This window comes from Ascidia mentula, chromosome 9 (genome assembly GCF_947561715.1).
Source record: "Ascidia mentula chromosome 9, kaAscMent1.1, whole genome shotgun sequence".
In the NCBI taxonomy this organism is placed as follows: Eukaryota; Metazoa; Chordata; class Ascidiacea; order Phlebobranchia; family Ascidiidae; genus Ascidia; species Ascidia mentula.
This window is the reverse complement of record NC_138574.1, coordinates 2,345,877-2,364,542: the sequence shown is the minus strand read 5'-3', so window position 1 is coordinate 2,364,542 and position 18,666 is coordinate 2,345,877. Positions and strand designations below refer to the sequence as shown.

Genomic DNA, 18,666 nt, shown 5'->3' with positions numbered 1-18,666 from the left:
TTTTTTTTGGGGGGATGAGAAAAAATACATCATGAACCAAAGTAACCCAATATACCTGCTCTAACCACTCAGTCGGTAGAGCATTTGACTTGGAATGTACAGGGTCGTGAGTTCAAACCTCCTCGGGAGTTTGATTTTTCATATCTCGCCCCGACTTATAAAGTTGGATTCAGCCTGGCTGCAATGCCTAGGTTGCAATACCTGTGAACCTGAACGCCGAAGTAAGTTTAAAAGTGTTCTATCCTTTGACAAGCATGTGTATGGTCAGGTGTTTTGCTTTCTTAACTCCAACCTAACAATGGTGAGTGCAAGGTGCTTCTGTCGTATTTGATTGCGTAGACTGACCTTGAGATGTTCTTCGTTTTTTTCAGAAAGCTTTTCACGCTTCACTGCCCGAGGAGGTTCTGGCGCAAGTTCAGGAACAAATTAAACGCATGAATGTAAGTGCACTTACGTTTGAAAAAGCAGTATGTTGACAAAACCCTGTGGCTGTCAAAATAACCAAGTTGGAAAGTTGATGTGCTTTACAAGCATGGGCGCAATGCCTTGCGCTGGTATCCGTGTACACAACGAGAATTGCATAGACTCGAGGTTGTGTGCAGTTTTGGCAAACCCAAGCATCATGGGAGTATCTTTTGAGCGTCTCTTGTATGTAGTAAACAAAACCCCCTTATTTAATTTTTCAGGATGCTGGAATCCATACACAGCAACTGAACATCCCGAACCTTAACGCAAATGTTGGAAAATTGGAATTGAAGCCACCCCTTGGATCGAACGAGGATTTCGCCAAAGAGCAACCAGCCGAAGTTGCTTTAAATCAACCGCTAGAGGCGGCCTCTGTGGGAGTGGAAAAAGAGTCGGATTCCGATGAAACAACTATAGAATCTGTGTTCGTTAAAATGAAACCAAGCGAACACCGATACACACTGCTTAATCGGGATGAATTGTGAAACGTTTTGGCCACCTGACTTTGCTGTAGTATCAGAAACTATGTGTCTACTGTCAGATGAACATAATAAATCTATTGCCAACTATTAAATGAAGTGGACCGATATTTCTGTGTTGCTTTTAAACTAAAAATCGGTTGTGTGTTATTGTAGGTCTGGGATTTTCCTGGTAATTAACGTTAATATACAAACATCGTATAGTAATCTTACGCCTTTATGCACTCATGACAGCACTATGCTTTACAGCTTTTATGAAATTGTGTTATTTTGTCAGTAATAAACTTCAGCGTCGTGTATACAAGTAAAACAACTCGACAAAAATGAAAAATCCGTTTGCACCGCGTTAAATTCCAAAAAATCAACTGGCTGATATTTTATGTGATGAAATTGCGATCAACTCTTTTGCTGCACCGAAGTGTTTAGGTGGCAACACCGTGCAAAGTTTATGATGAGTTTGCGTTGGGTGCAGAGCTCAGTTCAATTTGTGGACCGGGACTGACGACTTTGGACGCGTAACCACACGCTTTCCTGAAAAGCTTTTCGAAAACGTCCGAGTACAAAATAGGGTTTACCACACTGTTAATAGGGAAAAGGAACACTGCTGTTACAATAAAAAGTAAGTGCGAAAATTCGTTCGGTAAGCCCAGTTGTACAAAAGACGCAATACATATCGGTAGCCAACAGGCGAAATTTGCCAAAACCAGCTTAGTGACTCGTTTCTGCATGTTGCGCGAATGTTCAGCATTCTTTGCGCCTTGCAAACCAGAAGAAGTGGACTTCCAGTATATCAAAGCGTACGCAATCGCAACGTACGTAAAAGCACACAGGTTTATAGTAACGAGCAATGTTGGGTACTGCCAGCCGTTATCAGTCACTGGGGTAAAAAAATGAGGCACACAAAGACTGTTCTCGCTGTAAAAACCATAACGTCCCTTGCTGGCAAAGGGTGTTTGACTGAGGTAGGCTTCTTGGTCAGGTAATGTCAAAATCGGAGGAAAGGGCAGTCGCTCTAGGATTAACTGAAGTGTACGGACGAGAGGCTCAAGCGTCGCTGAACGCACTATTGGCGCAATTAGATACTTTGACGGAATCCACAGACCGTCTACAAACAGACTTGGATCCATGGCCGGCACCGCCGAAATGACAATAAAAGCGCACCAAGTAAAAATCACGGGTAGCAAGATCCACCTCAATCTAATCGACATGGCTTTGATTGGATAAAAGACAGAATAGAGGCGCTGTGATGTCATAATGACGAGTGTGAAGAGAGAAACTTGGGCAGAGATGGTTGAGAATGAGCCTATACTGGAGCAAGTTATGCTGGTACGCCAGGACAACTCCTGACGACAAAAGCTTCCAGAAAATTCAACTGACTTTATCCCTACTATCAGCAGATATACTGACATCATCGCGTCAGCTACATTTAAATTAAGCACCAAGTACAAGTTTCCTTTGGACAAAGTCGACTGGTTGCTACCACGAAGCGATTTCCAGGTGTAAACAAAAACAGTTGTGTTGCCTATCAGGCCTGCAAGTGCCATGATCCACATCCAGGCTTTGATGCCGGCATTTTTAATCATTTCGTTACGGGAAGAGTAGAGGTTTGTGTCAAGTGCAGGTGGGCATTCGTCACTTCCGTCAGAGCAATCGTCGAAACCGTCGAACATATAGGAAATTGGAACTGAAACTGGGCTTCCGGATAAACAGTAGAACCTCGCCGTGCAATTTAGCTCATCGGATCCGTTTGCACAATCTTTTGTTCCATCGCAAACCTGTGAAAAGTAAAAAAAACTTTTACAACGCGAACAAAAGAAAATGATTTAGTTGGAGTCTAGTTTTCAATATATTGATTTTCCACTTATGATGGAAGTCAGCTTGTGATGCAGTGTTCCATGTGCTTGCTTTAACCGACTACAGTTTGGATTTAAATCAAGTAATGCTGTTGTTCCAGTTGCAGTCAGACACCGCTGTCCTTATTCCATTGTTAGTTTTAAGCACCTACATAACTTAACACAGCACAAGTCATTACTTGGAGCTTAATTATTACTTTAAAGAAGAAGCTACGAATTAGCTGAATCACATTATGCAGTCGTTTCAAACACAACTGCGTTCATCATTAATGCAGATAATAACTTATATAACATTTGGATTTACTCGACCATCACAATTTTCTCCATATCAAACCGCATAAACACTCACCTTCCAACTATCAATGCTTATCGGTTGTCCACTCTGACAATAGAACCTCGACAAGCATCCAATCTCCTCTTGTTGTATGCGAGGATTACAAGCGCTCCAAATCCCATCACAGATCTCCCATTGGTTAAAAGTGATGTTGACAGTCGCGTTGGTCGCGCACGTAAACGACTGGTTGCCATGCGACGCGTAGTTAGGGGAAACGGAACAGAAGCTTGGCGTGTTCGCGCAGTTCGAGCTGCATTCGTCCGAAAGATCAGCGCATTCTAGAATCCCGTCACACACAAACGCGAGAAGGGTGATGTTGGCGTATCCTGCACAACTGTAAGAATGCCTCTGTTATTGGCATGCATGCAAAATTGGCATTTCGGGAAAAGATTTTGGAATAAAATACAAAGCAGTCTTGTTTGTTTTTGTCACAAAAATATATTTAAGTAAATGATTGAACAACATGGTGTAGAGTAATTGAACATTTTTTGCAACTACACAGTCTTAAAAAAATATACTTTCTTAACAACAACAATACGTGTATGAGTTGCTTTACGTCAATTGTATTCACAAACTTAATATTTTTTATCGCATTAATTTATGTCCCAATTGTTAGGTGTTTTTTGTATGCAATATACTGTGTCTTAATTTAGGAGTACGGGGAATGCGGACATTTCAGTCAAAGTATAACTGTCGTTTGTTACTCACACTTTTGTTTGTTTCGCCAACGTGTGTCTGCAAAACATCTCATCCAGCATATCGGTGCAGTCAACTACACCGTCGCACACTTTCGAATGTGGCAAAGTCTTGCTGTTGTTATCACACTGGATCACCTGGCCGAAGGTCATGTGATTGCACAACAATCGCGCGTCTGTGGCGTCACAAGGACACTCGTCGGAGAGGTCGGGGCAATCGATCACTCCGTCGCAAATCTAAAAAATTCCGAGATGTTTAAACTGGACTTTATTGAACAAATAAAAAAAAAATTATTCTAATTTTTTTCAATTTTACCGAAAATAAGTATGACTGAAAAGGAGTAAGATCTACCTTTAAATGATGATGCTATACATTCAAAAGAAATTTAAACTTGATAACCCACTTTTTTTCGCAATGTGAGAATGGAAAACAAATGTTTTTGGCACATATCGGAAAAAGCTTCCATTCTACGTTGTTTGTGCAGAAAGGGTTACTTTTGGTTTGACTGAAGCACCCATAACGTATTAAGTTGTTACATAAGAAGACGAATGCTTACAACATTATAACTATGGCCAAAAAAGTGAATACTATACACAGGCCCCATTTATCAGCACCGACTTGATGATACATAGGCTTATCTTGTTCATGTATGCTAGTGAACTGTTTTATGCATGGTTACACTCTCGTTTTAAATATTAATCCAAAAGATTTATGAAATTACATCGAAGTTAATACGACGTTAATAAGTTTAAAATTCACCAACATACAGAATCATATGTTTATTGCCACCATTTTTGTTCTTGAAACCTAATTCAAAACATGTTTTGTCACCAAAAATTATTCACGCGTAAAAAATACAGGATTTAATTCGTTCTCAGTGCTCGGTCAGCAGGAAACTATTTACGTTCTGCAGGATAGACAACTCGTAGGTCACAATGGTGCTGACGTCACATGCGCACGGCAATGCCCGGAATGGAAACACGACCTCAAGTAAACCATCTTTTATGACATCACAATACGAAGTATAGAGAAAGGGATTGTGAATCAGTTGACTTGGGGTGGTCCAAGTTTGTGAGCCTCCAGCAGGGCTGCAATACTTACAGCGAAAGCTGGTTACTAGCAAGCATACAAATTAGGCTTATGGCATTAAATGCAATGTGATCAAAATGGGAGTCAACAATATTTGCTATCTACAAATGAGTTCACTCCGTAAAAATTTTCACACTGCATTTAAAAATAAACCCGAAGTTAATTGGGAAAAAGGAAGAATTAGGAATATTTTGACACGGACCGCAAGAAATCACGCCTTGGGTCGTATGCGACCCTCGGACTGGCGTTTGGACCAACCCCATGGTTCATTGCTTAGCATTCAGTTGCTGTCAAGAAATCCTTGACAATTGTGATGGCAAGTAATTTTTCAAAGCGAAGAGAATTTTGAAATAATTTATACTTCCATTGAAGAAACGGAAAACTTAGATCGTAAATTTTAAAGCTAAGAAACTTTTCTGTTTTTTTGCGTACAACATGGTGCGCGATCGACCGCCTGTCAAAGTACATTGGTTTTGTTGAGTTCGGTTTAACTCCACCTAAAACTGACACGTCATTCATTACCTGTCGTGACGTCACCGTGACATTGGAGTTGAGGCATTTGGTGCAAGATGGAACACCTCTAGTGGAAGGGCACGAATCGGCTCCATCGGCACATTGGGTGGAATTGTCGGAGAGAAACCGCTGGGGGAGTTCACAGGTGTTTCCCCTTGACCCCATTTGACACTTAAATCCGGTCACGTGACGTATCTCGTCACTTCCGTCCGCGCAATCGTCGAAGTGATCGCAGAGTTTGGTGAGAGGAATGCAGTTGCCGTTGTCGCATTGGTACTGTTGTGGAGTGCACGCTATGCTGAATGGAAACAGGACTGCACCTGAAATGAGTCGATGTTCCGGTTAATGGAATATAACATGTCGTAGGGCAGTAGGATGTTGATTATTTTTTGGGTCAACATCAAAATCGTTAACTTTGAACAAAGATGTTTAGCGAGCATTTAATTAAAACTAAAAAGTAACAATTTCAAAGCACGGTTGGTTCCCAAATTGGTTTCAAACATTTTGTTAATGGGCGTAAGGAAGTTTGTTCTAAACATATCCAAGAAAAATATCCACAAAACTGGCTGTTAACAGCTGCACAAAGTTTACTTACCGAGAGTCAAAAGTTGAATCAAGCACTCCACGTGTAATAATCTCATCGCCTTTCTTTCCTCGAATGTCAAGTTACAACCTTACTTAACCATAAAATCCTCTAATCTTATGTCCACACCTATCCACACCAAAGTGTTATAATTCTCCAGCGGACAATGCGCTAAATACAATTAGGACAGTCGGCCAGCTACAAACAGCAGCAACCTCAGCGCGACATGGTTTCGTGCGGACGAAAGGCCGGCATTTTTCTGACCTAACGAACCGCAAACCTGTTGACCAAACTACTTTAAGTGCTGGCTACGCGGCTTCGAGCCACGTCCCAGTCTCCGTGAAATAATTCCGTGATTCACACGGCTATCGTCATCGAGTGACGTCACACGATGACGTCATCAGTATGATGAGAACCTGCTTTACTGATAATTTAGCCGCATACATATAAACATGCAACCGATAGGCTACTTGCCGAACTCCAACTAGCTGTACTTTACCATATGTTTATCGTACTTTGGCTACAGGCTTATATAGGCCCCGCGCCGCGTAAATTTGCGCTGTATAAACGACGTTGATTCATTTAGGGTCTTTGTTAGCACTTCCTGTCATTGCTGTGGACGTTGCCGATGTATTTTGTGGCATACGTGGATTAGCAGAAATTTGAATGTGCTGTCATGGTTTTAGTGTAGCTGAAAATAACCGTTTGAAATGTAGGTTGTTTGTTTGAACGGATCAACTTTACTTTTAAAGCATAATTTGTGTACAACTATCTCATAAACACATTTCAAGGCAATTTTTATCAGTAAACATTTGATTACGCCTAAATTGACCAATTATGAAAAGAACCAATATTACAAACTTAAAAACTGTTAGTCTTTTATAACTAAAGAAATTGCATTTTTATCAGCTGAAACTACAGTTTTTTTACGTAGTAATCTGAACGTTAATCAAACTGGAAATTAGCTGTTGAGAAACTAATAATTACCCATGCAGTAGATGTGAATAATCACTTCCTGTTGCGTCGGTTTAACAACTTGTGCACGGTAAACTGCCCCTTGTGCCAAGCCGTGTAACCAGTAATTATTCTTGCATGCAATATATCATCATGTTGAATATTTGCCTATAAACCTTAAATATACGATCATAGCATAAATATGTTTTCTGGCTTAAAATATATTGGCTTTCGTGTGAGACAAATATATTTCGCTATAAAGCATCTTCTGCTTTACTCAAATAGAATCGTATACCGTGAACAACAGAACCACAAGATTAGTATGTAGTCATTTTTTATCCTTCAGGACCTGGTATATGTTTTATTCGCAACCGACTAAGGCAACTTTGCTATACTTTGCGTAAACACAGAGGGCACATTTAGCGTGGTAAATTAGGACACTGAAAACCCGAAACAAACAATGGCGAAATAAATAGAATTTGTATAAAAGACGTAGCCATAATTTACACTTTTCTGTTTAACTCGGGTGTTTGCAATGGAGTAATCCTGGTCAGCTCTTGACCCTGGATGGCGGACGCTGTTCCCTTGCGTGGCTCTGACCTTTCCGTGTCCTCCTCGACTCCGTCCAGTCTTCGGCCATATCTCTTCCTCATCATCCTCCATAGCTCCTTGGACTTCCTCCAGAGAAACTCGAAGGAGTTTGAGTAAAGAAGAGGATTAAGAACGCTGTTGATCGGCAGCAAGATGACGGCGGTAGCGACGTAGGCGATGCTGCTATCAAGTCTCACTGCTTGCGAGAAATGCACGAAAACCATGATGCAGATCGGTACCCAACATGCAAAGTCGGTTGCTACCAGTTTGATAATCTTTTTCTGTAACACATTGGGTATAGGGTTATATATGGTGGGCGTTAAAAAAAGTCATTATGGGCCTGCGCAAAATATCTTTTGGTTTTTAACTTTTATTTGTCTTTTGACTAATCTGTCACTGAAAAGAAAAACTGTGGTTATTTCTATTTTTTAGCAAAAGGAACACTTCATTCCATTTATGAACTTAAGGATTTTGGTTTAAAAACTTTAAAACGATTGCATAGATTCAACTAATAAAATAACTCCGTAACTTCATAGCAAAACCAGACATTTAAACGTGCTTGGCATTTCTGAATTAACAAACACTTCCAAAACTCCTACCTGCATTTTTGCGGACCTATCATTTGAAGCTTGCACGTTTCGATTTGCAGTCGATACCCTGTATATAACCACATATGACGTAGCCACGAACAGGAAAAGCAAAAAGTTGATGGACACGATGGCAATGCTAAACTGCCAACCTGGTTGATTGGACGTGACGAAAAGTTTGGAAACACAAACGCTGTTAAGTGAATAAAACCCAAAAAGACCTCGAATAGTCGTCCCTGAGCTGTGTGTATTCAAGTAGTCACTGATTCGGGGCCATGGCAGAATTTCGCCTTTGTAACTTGTGATTGGACGAGCTCCTGGAGAGAATATGCTGACGTCGTCGCTGAATCTGGTGGCAGCGTTGTGTGACAGTCTCGTAGTGCTGAAGAACTTACTAGGGATCCACGCACCGTCAGTGATGACGCCAGAAAGAAGATCTGACATGGGCAACACTGCTAGTAACACTGCTACACCCCAAGCAACCAACACAGCCAGAAACACTAGAGAGAGCTTCATGTCACGAGATTCTAGTGGTCTTAGTACGGTGTAGAGGCGGATGGCAGTTAATACGGATAATATAAACACCGACGCCTCGCTGGACACTACTGAAAGTGCTCCCACGTATTGACAAACGTAGCCAGTCCGCCAGCGTTCGTCTTCGAAACAGTAGGAGCCCGAGAATCTGATTGAATATCCTGCTATAATAACCAGGTATATTCCCATTAAGGAGTCAGCCACGGCGAGGTTAAAGATTAGGAAATGGTTGGCTTTGGAAATTGAAGAAGCCCTTGAGATTTTTTTGAAGGACAGTGCTGTTTTGGTAAGAACGAATGCGTTGCCTGCCACCGCGGCAATGGCCATTATCCAGAGCCACACTTTGAGAAACCTGTTGCTAATCATTTCGTTTCGCGACGAAAAACTGTTTCCCGCCAAGAAATCCGGAGGACATTCGTCGCTTCCATCAGAACAATCAGAAAAATCATCGAACATGAAGTTTTTCCGCACTGAGATGGGCGTGCTGCCGTTCGTGGTGCAGTAAAATCGGTCGGTGCAATTTACTTCGTCGGATGCGTCGTCGCAATCTGGATATCCGTTGCACACAAGAGCTTTGTCAATACTTATGTATTCCCCGCTTTGACAATAAAACCGCGCGGCACAGGCGGTTTCTTCTTCAAGCAACCGTGGCTCGCAGGGTGACCACAGACCGTCACAGATTTCATTCCGCGATATTGAGAATTTTTTTCCATTCGCTTGGAGACAGATGACCTCCAACCGGTCGGGCGCTACAAATTGTGACGTCAGGGCGCAAAAGGGCTGTTCTACGTCACATCCGGCGCCGCATTCGTCACTCAAGTCGTAGCATTCCGGTCTTCCGTCACACACGAATGACGTCAAAGTGCTGGTGTTTTTTTTGTTACCGGGGCACGCCAAGAGACTGCCGGACGCCAGTTTTCGGCAGAACCTTTCATCGGCGCCGTCGGGACAATTAAGGCGCCGGTTGCAGACCGACGTTACCGGGATGGTTACGTTATTGTACGCGCCGCATGTCAGTGTGCCCAGCCTGCAGCTTCCGTTACGACGACAAACGTCGGCGCAGATGGATGGGGCCCCAGTGTCGCACAAACACTCGTCGCTCAAATCCGGACAGTCAAAAACTCCGTCGCAAACCTGATGATAAAAAATCACGTAAGTTTTTGATTTGGAAACGCCTTTTTCTGGCAGTTCGTTTTTATCTGATTTTGTCATGCTCAACATTTGACCTGAGCATGTCGAGTGTTGCTGGCGGGCATTTTGTAATTTTCAAGAATCTTACTTTATTGTTCCAGAGTGAAATTAAAGAATATTAAAGTGAAAACAAACTCTTACTTTCTTACACGTTTGATTGTAGAGAAAGGGAGAATAATTTTGCACAAATTTTCGTTTTATCTTTAAAACATTTTTTTAGGTACAACCTGTGTGTTGGCGATGGTATATCGACTGCCGAAGCACCGAAAACACGTGAACTGTCCGTTAGAATCGTAGCAAGAGTCGGCCTCATCGGCACAGTGGGTGATGTTGTCAAGCACGTATTTTTGAGGAAGCACACAAATGTCTGTTCCACTTCCGTAAATGCATTTCATCCCAGAAACTGATCTTTGTTCGTCTGAGCGGTCGCCGCAGTTGTCTTGCCTGTTGCAGGCTTCTGAGAAGGGTATGCACTTTCCATTGCCGCACTGCAGATATTGTAAGTGTTTGAAAAAAGAAATAGCCAAAGACTAAGTGAGGAGTTATCATTCATGTGGCACGCACTTTTCATTGGGTCATTGAAAATAACGCAAAAGTTCAAAAGACTGCTAAGAACCTTTGTTTTGCAAAAAGTACATCGTATAAGTTTAACTTCCTTTTAGGTATAAAAACTATACGATTCCTTTCCTCGTGTAAACGTTTTTTTTTTGTGACGGTGGAGAAAAGTTACAACACTTCTAAGCCTCGAATTGTCGCACAGAAAATTGTATACAATTAAAACTGTGCAACCTTGTAACTGAAACAAGTTACGCAGATATTTCCCACTTGCTTTATCTTGCATATAGTCATATATTCAAATGCTACAATGGGTTATTTTTTTGAGGCAGAATCTCGCAGTGTTACTTGCCTTAACTTCCATTAAATTTTTCGTGTAAACTTTGAAAATATCACATATGCTTTGTAATGAATACTAAAATCACCTGAAAATAACCTTCCGAACACGTGCTGTTCTCCCCTGGGCATTCAGTTTGCCATGTCAGACAATATTGAGACCGAAACTTGCAGTAACTTTCATCACTGGCGTCCGTACAGTCCCGATTGAAGTCGCAATACAATGTTTGGTTTATGCATGTGCCGTCGAGGCACATGAACCCTCCGTCCGTGCAGTTATTGGCCATTTCTGGTAACCCGGATGTACGCGGAGGCCGAGGTCTAGGTCTTTGAGGTCGAGTCGTTCTTTGTGCATCTGAGTCAAATGTCGTGTGATGTAACATTGCGGGTTCAAAACCACGTACATGTATATTGTTATAAACGTTAAGTCATGGCACGTTCTCATCTGACTAGAAAGACTTATCCTGTGACCTACCCATGGAAATTTTTCATCCCATAATAGTTATTTTTGTGTGTATGATTCGTCTGGTCACGACAAAAAGACGGTTTATGTGTCCATTGTACAAAAGGATAAAAGAATTTTCGTTCTGCGAGAGCGTGGAATTAAATATTGTACGCTTTCATATTAGAAACGTTTTGGCTGAGGGACTAATATTAATAGTAACATTTGGCAGTAACTTTTGGACAACAAGCTCCCAGCCCAGCAAGACCGTTACAGATATAAATTAATTCACAAGAAGTTGTGTAATCGGTTGGCACCGGGCCCAAAACTGCAAGTTCCGAGGCCTTATGACCAATCGTGCAAAATTATGTACACGAGTAAATTTTACAGTATGAGTGTATTACAAAACACTAGAGAAAACCTATCAGTCAGGCGATTGACTTGATTGAAAAATATCAATCGTCAGTCAAGTTGATCGTCATCCAAGAAATCCTCACCTGCACTGTGGCGATACGCTTCGATGCACAATAATAAGCAGGTCAAACACAGTCGCTTGGTTACCAACATTTCGTGGCTTTCAGAGACCTGTATCTGAATGTGTTTAATATCTAAATATAAACACAAATGAATTTATCGGTGGAATAAATCCTTTCTAAGTTCGCCCAAGAATGTTGGCGACCTATTTTTGGACATTAATTATGCTGAGTTACACAACTACTCGATACCAACTGCCGCAGTCGCTACCACTAGACATCAAAACCTTTTCCCTGCTAAAACAACTTTCCATGAAGAAGCCTCGACTTACTCCACCCTTCCTCGGACATTTCCTTGTGATAACAAACTATTAACAGTGGGCTTCTTACCGATCACGTCTCGAACTATAAACAACCACGAGCCACGCGAACAAAAATGAAGTGACTCAAACCTTTTGCTCTTCTCTATCGCCTGTCATTCACGTCATTATTCAATTACAGACGTTTAAAGCACATCCTAACGCGACGTCATACGTCACATGACGTTGTTTTTTGGGTCGTGTGCGGCCAACCTGAGTAAGCTGCGGTCTATGCGTACACCGGTCAAAATTACTGTCTCGGAAAACCAGTGGTAGGCGTCCATTGTGTTGAACGAAAGAAAAAAGTTGATTCTCATTCGGGCCCGTTGTGCGTAACATGTTTACGACGCAGCGGATGCGTTGATGGGAACCACCGTTTGGTGGGTTTTTGGATCATATTTTAAACATTTTATACATTCCCATGAAAAGCAAGCTTACTCATGCCAGGATAAGGTAACGAGACTGCATAAAATTAAACCCACATTTAAGATATTGCTAATATTAAAATCGACTAAAAGTCGCTCCTGTGACTTTACCATCTTGTCTAAGTTTCACGACGATTTTAAACTCACGTCATGTAAATATCATGCAAGCTTAGTATGTTGTCATTATATTTTCTAAATCTTGTAAATTTTATGTTCTGTTGTTGACAGACATTTGTCTGAACCCGGGATTACCCTTTTGACGTCATTTACTTTACACATTGCCGTTTTTTGTTATCCCTTCTGCTGCCACTAAAGCCAAGTCACAGTCGCGTGACGCCCTGCATCCTGTAAGCAACACCACTGCCACCACCTGGCTATTTGTACAAGACCGCAATTGTATATGGCACCTTATACACTCTTCAAGACGGGCAACCATGCGAAACTATTTAACTTCTAAACGTCTGAAAACGTCCCTCGCATTATTTTAGCCAAAAAAAACGCACGGAACGCATGTAACCTGAAAAGGTATTGAGAAACCCATATTATTTGAAAGACTGGTTCCTTAATTTTGCCAGAACTGTCCCTTTACTGGGGATTGTCATTGATTTAAAATAATGGTTTTTACTTGAGCTAAACTGCAGAACAGGGAGATGGTGTATATTCCACAATTCTAGTTTTAAATGCACACTTTTCTTAGCAAGAAACATCTAACTACAAAAGAAATTAAAGATTATGTGCTGTTCGTCATTAGGCCTACTTTTCCGAGCTTATTATATTTATTAATTATTAAATTTTCTGTGAAATCTGCGTGTTTTCTTTTATTCACAAAAATTTAAGACAACTCAGTGCAACATTTTTGTTAATTTTTCTTTGTTCAAAATCATTAAATCTGACCATTTCGTTTCAATGCACTTTTTTATTTTTGCCAACGTCCTTATAATACACAACACGAAAATGCAAAATGAAATGCGATAAATTGGACAGCAAAGATGGACCAGTTAAAACCACAATTGTTATGCGAAACTGGCCTTGAATTTCTTCGAAGTAAAAGCTTTTCTTGGTGTTGGGATTGAATTTGGTAATTTCCCTTTATGAAACTTTGGTTTGATAAGGTAGTTACAATTACGTGTGTAGTTCCAAGTAGATACAATCTTAAATAATTAAACGCTTGTATGAAAGTGTACCTTAAAAAAGAATAAACATGAGTAATTTAAATATTTTCTTAACTTTGAATGTAAAATAAAATATTTCTTTGAGGAAAGTTTACGCAGATGCTGGTAAATGTAGGCAAAAAAATCTTTGTCGATTAACTTACATACGTTTAAGACACCACCCATGAGCTGGATTCCGATTAGAAACCGAAAGGTGCATGTGCTCAATCATACAAGTTGCTGAGAGACGTTGTTGTCTCAAACGCTTTGTTTAGAATACGGAGGTTTCATAACTCAACTAAGAGCCTAAAAGCATTTGGAAAAATGGCTCAAGTAACATCTATTACAAAGTTAATGGAAAAGTTGTCGATTTCCAATGAAAGACAACAGACACTTGTCGAACTGAAGTCCTTCGTTACAACGGTGTCATTGTCTACACTAAAAAATGTCTTGAAAGCCAATGACTTGTTAACGTTGTTTGACTGCATCAACACAGAGAACAAGTAAGTTAACCGTGTTTTCGTTTATTTGTATGTTTGTATTCTGAAAAAAGTAAAGGCAATTGATCCAATCATTGGCTTACATAGTGGTAAAAATCTAGGTAAGTTGATTTAAAATGTAAAACAATTCATTGTTTAAATTGTAAAGTTTAAAAAATCTTCCCGTGCATGGCATTTTTTCAATTCATATCTTGGTAAACTTTGGCATGTGCTATATTACTTGTTTTATATTTTGTAGAGACCAAATTGAAAACACCTGCTTTGTTTTGTCAATGTTGCTACCTATTGTTGACCCACTTGAGGTGCTTGCTTATTTGTCAACATCCTTACAAGGGGGTCTCACACATCCCAACTCAGATGTTAAGATGCTTGCTCTCAAAGAGGTAGTGTTCCAAATTTCTTGTTTTTAACTGATCTGTTGTTCAATTAACATTCTATGCATGACACACTAGGTTTTGTTGTTTTTGACACCATGTTTACATTTTTGGTCATTGAGTAAGTAAAATTTAGACCAGAGGCACTGATGATTTAAGATAGATATTTAGTTGTATGAAACAATTACATCAAATATTTTTTTCATATTTTCAATAAACCGGCTGTTTGTTTCTTACAATTATCATGGATGTTTTTTCTTAATATATGGCAAATACACTATCAAGTGTTTTGCAAAGTTTAGTGGTTGTTACCAAATGTATTAAAATTCAAACAATAATTTTATGTAATTTATGCTTTTTTACGCAGCTTGGACTTATAATTTCAACTTCAGAGGGTGCAAGGTCTCTCTGTGAATCCCCAGAAATTGTCAGGACTGTAGTAAACCTTGTTGGGGAAGAAGAGGAATCAGTTGCATTGAGTGCGGTGAAGTTTCTTTCAGATTTTGGATGTATTTCACCAACTGCTGCTAAAGTGATGTTGACCCAGGGGGAAAACTCAATACTTGAAACTTTGAAATTTGTGGCTCAAAAAAACTCTGTGGTCAGATACAGAGTTTATGAGGTGAAATTTTTTTGGTGTTTAAGGAGTAGCTGACAAGAATAGATCGATCTATTGATTGGTTTTTGTCCAGGAAATCCTGAGACTGTAATGTAGCTACAAGGCATTTTCTTTTATAGTGATGTTAAGTTGTATTGACATACTTACAATTACAGTTCTTATTGCTCCCAGTGTAATTGTATCCAATAATTATTTCATTACTTGTTGTAATATATTTTAATTTGATATACGTTGTTGACCTGCAGGTTATTTGCAACATTCAATCCCAATCAGAGGAAATGCTTGATTTATGTCTCAGTACTGGAATAATATCAAACTTAGTTGATGAGTTATCAGGTAAAAAATGCCACATCCACCAGTTGAAATTTGTTTGGTGGCCATATGACGTTTCACAAAACATAGTTTTGGGCTACTTACTGTGTCAGTAAATAATTATTGTGTTGCAAGGTAACGATGTCCTATCTCTGGTGACATGCTGTGCAATGCTGGCAAACATGGCATCATCACATCACAGTTTCAACTACCTTGTTCAGTCTGAAGTTGTGTCAAAAATGACTGAACTACTGAAGGATGCACAGGACAACCCCTTGTCAGATCTTTATATACCTGGTTAGTACTAAACAAAATTTGATAATCTTTCCACAACCTTATGATATTTTAGTTTTTGGCAATGGTTCAAATGTGCAGTATTTCCATAAATGGTTCAACTTGTAAACAGACAGCTCTGTAGATGTTTACTTCATCTTAAAAAATATATTTGTTTTATCAATATACATGCAGTACAATGGACATATATAACATAAAGTGGTTAAAATATGTATTGTTTTGCAGGTGTTATTCGTTTCTTTGGCAACTTATGCATGTACAATGGTCCAAAGGTTGTCATGGAAATCTACCCTGTCTTTTGTCAGGTACTGTTTGATCTACTTAATAGCACAGAGCCAAGTAAAAAACAGGTTGCCATGGAGACTGTTGGTCTGATTGGTCAGTCGGTGGAAGGAAAAGCACTGCTTTATGACCAAGGTATTAAATAGCTTTTAAACAATTACTCTTATTTTATGTTTCCCTTCAGATGAATACAGGTTATAATTAATACAGGTGAAAAATGCTCTCAAGCTGTAACAGAGATTTGCCGTGTAATGTGTCACGGTTCACAGGATGTAAGGTTTCGTGCTGTCAGAACAATGCGGCAGCTGCTAAAGACTGATGAGGTAAAATATTTGATGACAACACTGAAGAGATCACATGTATTTTAGAATTTAGTGAAATTTGACTTGTTAATTGCAGTTGACATCAATGCAAAATCTCAATTTTAATCATATGTTGATTTCAATTCATTTTATTTTTGTCACCATCAGCCAACCAGTAAATTGTGAAAAAGAATTAAGTGTTGATGGTGACGAGGGACCTGTTATTTCTGTTCAGGAATATGAATCAACCACAAATGATGTTGAAGAAATAACTCTCACTTGGTTTAAATTGATATCAGATGACCCAGTGGAGACAGTCACCAATCTGTGCAAACAGCCGTTCACAGACATCAGATGCTCAGGATTTCGTCTTGTGAGTTCGTTGGCTGAAATGTTTTTTTGTAAAAGTTCTGGAAAAAATTGTTTGGTTATGTTTCAAGTTGGTTGTGTACGGCAACTGGTGCACAAAATTCTTTTTAATTTTGTTTATTATGTGGTAGTTTACAAACTGTGAGTGATTATTCAGTGCCAAATCTCATGTTTGCTGTTAAAACTAAAAATGACAATTTCTTGTGTAATGACAAAATGATTGTCAAAGTAATATATTTGTACAAGCGGTTTTTTTTTCACTTTAACCTTTAATGTAAAACATTTTGCATTTTGTCTCAGCTTCAATCAATCGCCGAATGTAGTTGGGGACTTCTGGCTTTGGTGGAATTCCCAACCTTAACAGAATTCTTACTGGATCGCACCACTGAAAAAGAAAAACCTTGCAAGGAGACAAAATTCGAAGCGGTAAAGGCCATCGCAATGGCGCCATCTTGCGCCAGCGTGTTTGGCAATCAAAACTACCTTCGATTTCGCCATTTCGTTAACGAAGGCCCGTACTACGTGGAAGGGAGCCTTGCTGTTGCCATAGAAGACGCCTGAAGTTTCAGTTACTTTTTTCGTTGTGTAAATGATAAACGATGACGTAACCGTAGGGTTGCAATTTCCTTGAAAACCAAATATCAATATGTGATTATTCACCGTGGAAGCATTTATTGGCTGTTGTCTTTAAAGTTCAGTCATTTGCAACAATTATCACATGCCCATCTGCCCAATTAATTTACAAGGTATGGTTGCTTTTGATTTGCGGCGTTTAAATACGCACTGACGTGTACAGCTTCTTCCCTGCCATTCTGTTTATTGACTACTTCACACATGTAAATTCAATTAAGCGGTCATTGCGTTCAAATAATATCACGCCGCTTTCGTAACTTTAAAACTTTTTGGTTTGCAATCCCATGTATTTTAGTTAAAAAAATGCGCTGCTTTTGTTTACAGTTTTCTTTAAACCACAATGTGCCTATTTCATTTTTACATTAGGTATTGCATTTGCCTATTCGGGCTATTGTCTATTAATCTATTAGTTGTCAGAATGTTCCAATAAAATGTTTTTTTTACGTTGCTATCTGTTGTGCACTAGGTAATGTGAAACAAACTAACTTATTGTTTTATATGCTGTCAGTTAAGATCGTACTGAACGAAATTGACTTAAAAGACTACATCTTAAGGAAACTACTGCATACGCTGTGTATGACAATAATCAATCGATAGTACCGGATTTTAAATTCATTGCAGTAACATGCCTATACTATGATATAACGCAGTAACATTGCTCGTGAATGAAAAGCAACGATTTCCGAGGAAAGATATTTTATCCTCTATCCAATTCAAGTAGTATATTTTTTTGATAAAAAAATTAAATGCAAACAGAAAAGGTCCAAGAGGATATTAATACAAAAAAATCTTTACTACATACCAGACGTGGGCGCTGTGGAGCAGTGACAATTAGTTTGTAAACAACTGTGTTTGTGGGTGTGTAAATGGAAGGTAAAGTCAGGTTAGGTTGAAGCCACGCTCGAAACTAGCTTATGCCGACGCAGACATAGAGCTGCAATATGGGGGACCCAGATGTACTTTACGGTTTCGTAAAAATATTTCTTGCGAGATAATTGCCCAGCGTTTAGCCTAAAATCACCGAGGAAAGAATGTTCTGGAATTACGGTATACAGGACGTCAAATGGTCGTGGCCGATTGACTGTGAAACGCATTAACATGTGTCAAAATTACATAGTGGCCATTCTTTTGTGTTAAGGCGTTTGCCGGTGGGGCTTATTATCTTATTATATTTGTTTTCGTTGAAAATATTTTAGACATAACAAGACGTTTTTGTGTGTTAAATGCTTTATTGTACATTTGTTGTTATCCACATTTGACAATTTTAAACTATGTTTTGTGGTTATACTTTAAAACATAGCCTATATATGATAACAGTAGTCAGCAGCAAAACACTTAGTATTGCAACAATTCAACACACAATATGCACGT

At 39.5% G+C, this 18,666-nt stretch overlaps 3 protein-coding genes and 1 long non-coding RNA gene across 4 annotated transcripts; 2 read left to right on the top strand and 2 right to left on the bottom strand.

The window, feature by feature from the left end:
• The first annotated feature begins 122 nt into the window (after positions 1-122).
• On the top strand, positions 123-1,198 carry LOC145914816 (uncharacterized). The gene is made up of 2 exons (XR_014403399.1): positions 123-440; positions 687-1,198. It is a non-coding gene; the product is annotated as an uncharacterized LOC145914816 (long non-coding RNA).
• Positions 1,199-1,381: 183 nt separating this feature from the next.
• Positions 1,382-6,311, bottom strand: LOC145914812 (uncharacterized). The gene is made up of 5 exons (XM_083002659.1): positions 6,025-6,311; positions 5,439-5,749; positions 3,840-4,063; positions 3,147-3,465; positions 1,382-2,719 (listed from the first exon to the last, which is right to left on the bottom strand). Exons 1-5 carry the CDS (start codon positions 6,068-6,070, stop codon positions 1,391-1,393), a joined length of 2,229 nt encoding a protein of 742 aa, XP_082858785.1. The 5' UTR covers positions 6,071-6,311; the 3' UTR covers positions 1,382-1,390.
• Positions 6,312-7,238: 927 nt separating this feature from the next.
• LOC145913212 (uncharacterized) lies at positions 7,239-12,081 on the bottom strand. Its single transcript, XM_083000790.1, has 5 exons — positions 11,700-12,081; positions 10,850-11,115; positions 10,097-10,357; positions 8,157-9,812; positions 7,239-7,838 (listed from the first exon to the last, which is right to left on the bottom strand). Exons 1-5 carry the CDS (start codon positions 11,767-11,769, stop codon positions 7,470-7,472), a joined length of 2,622 nt encoding a protein of 873 aa, XP_082856916.1. The 5' UTR covers positions 11,770-12,081; the 3' UTR covers positions 7,239-7,469.
• A 1,757-nt stretch (positions 12,082-13,838) lies between these two features.
• On the top strand, positions 13,839-17,699 carry LOC145913643 (26S proteasome non-ATPase regulatory subunit 5-like). The gene is made up of 9 exons (XM_083001374.1): positions 13,839-14,113; positions 14,349-14,493; positions 14,852-15,106; positions 15,349-15,439; positions 15,551-15,712; positions 15,935-16,126; positions 16,202-16,314; positions 16,529-16,666; positions 16,963-17,699. Exons 1-9 carry the CDS (start codon positions 13,935-13,937, stop codon positions 17,221-17,223), a joined length of 1,536 nt encoding a protein of 511 aa, XP_082857500.1. The 5' UTR covers positions 13,839-13,934; the 3' UTR covers positions 17,224-17,699.
• The last annotated feature ends 967 nt before the right edge of the window (positions 17,700-18,666 follow it).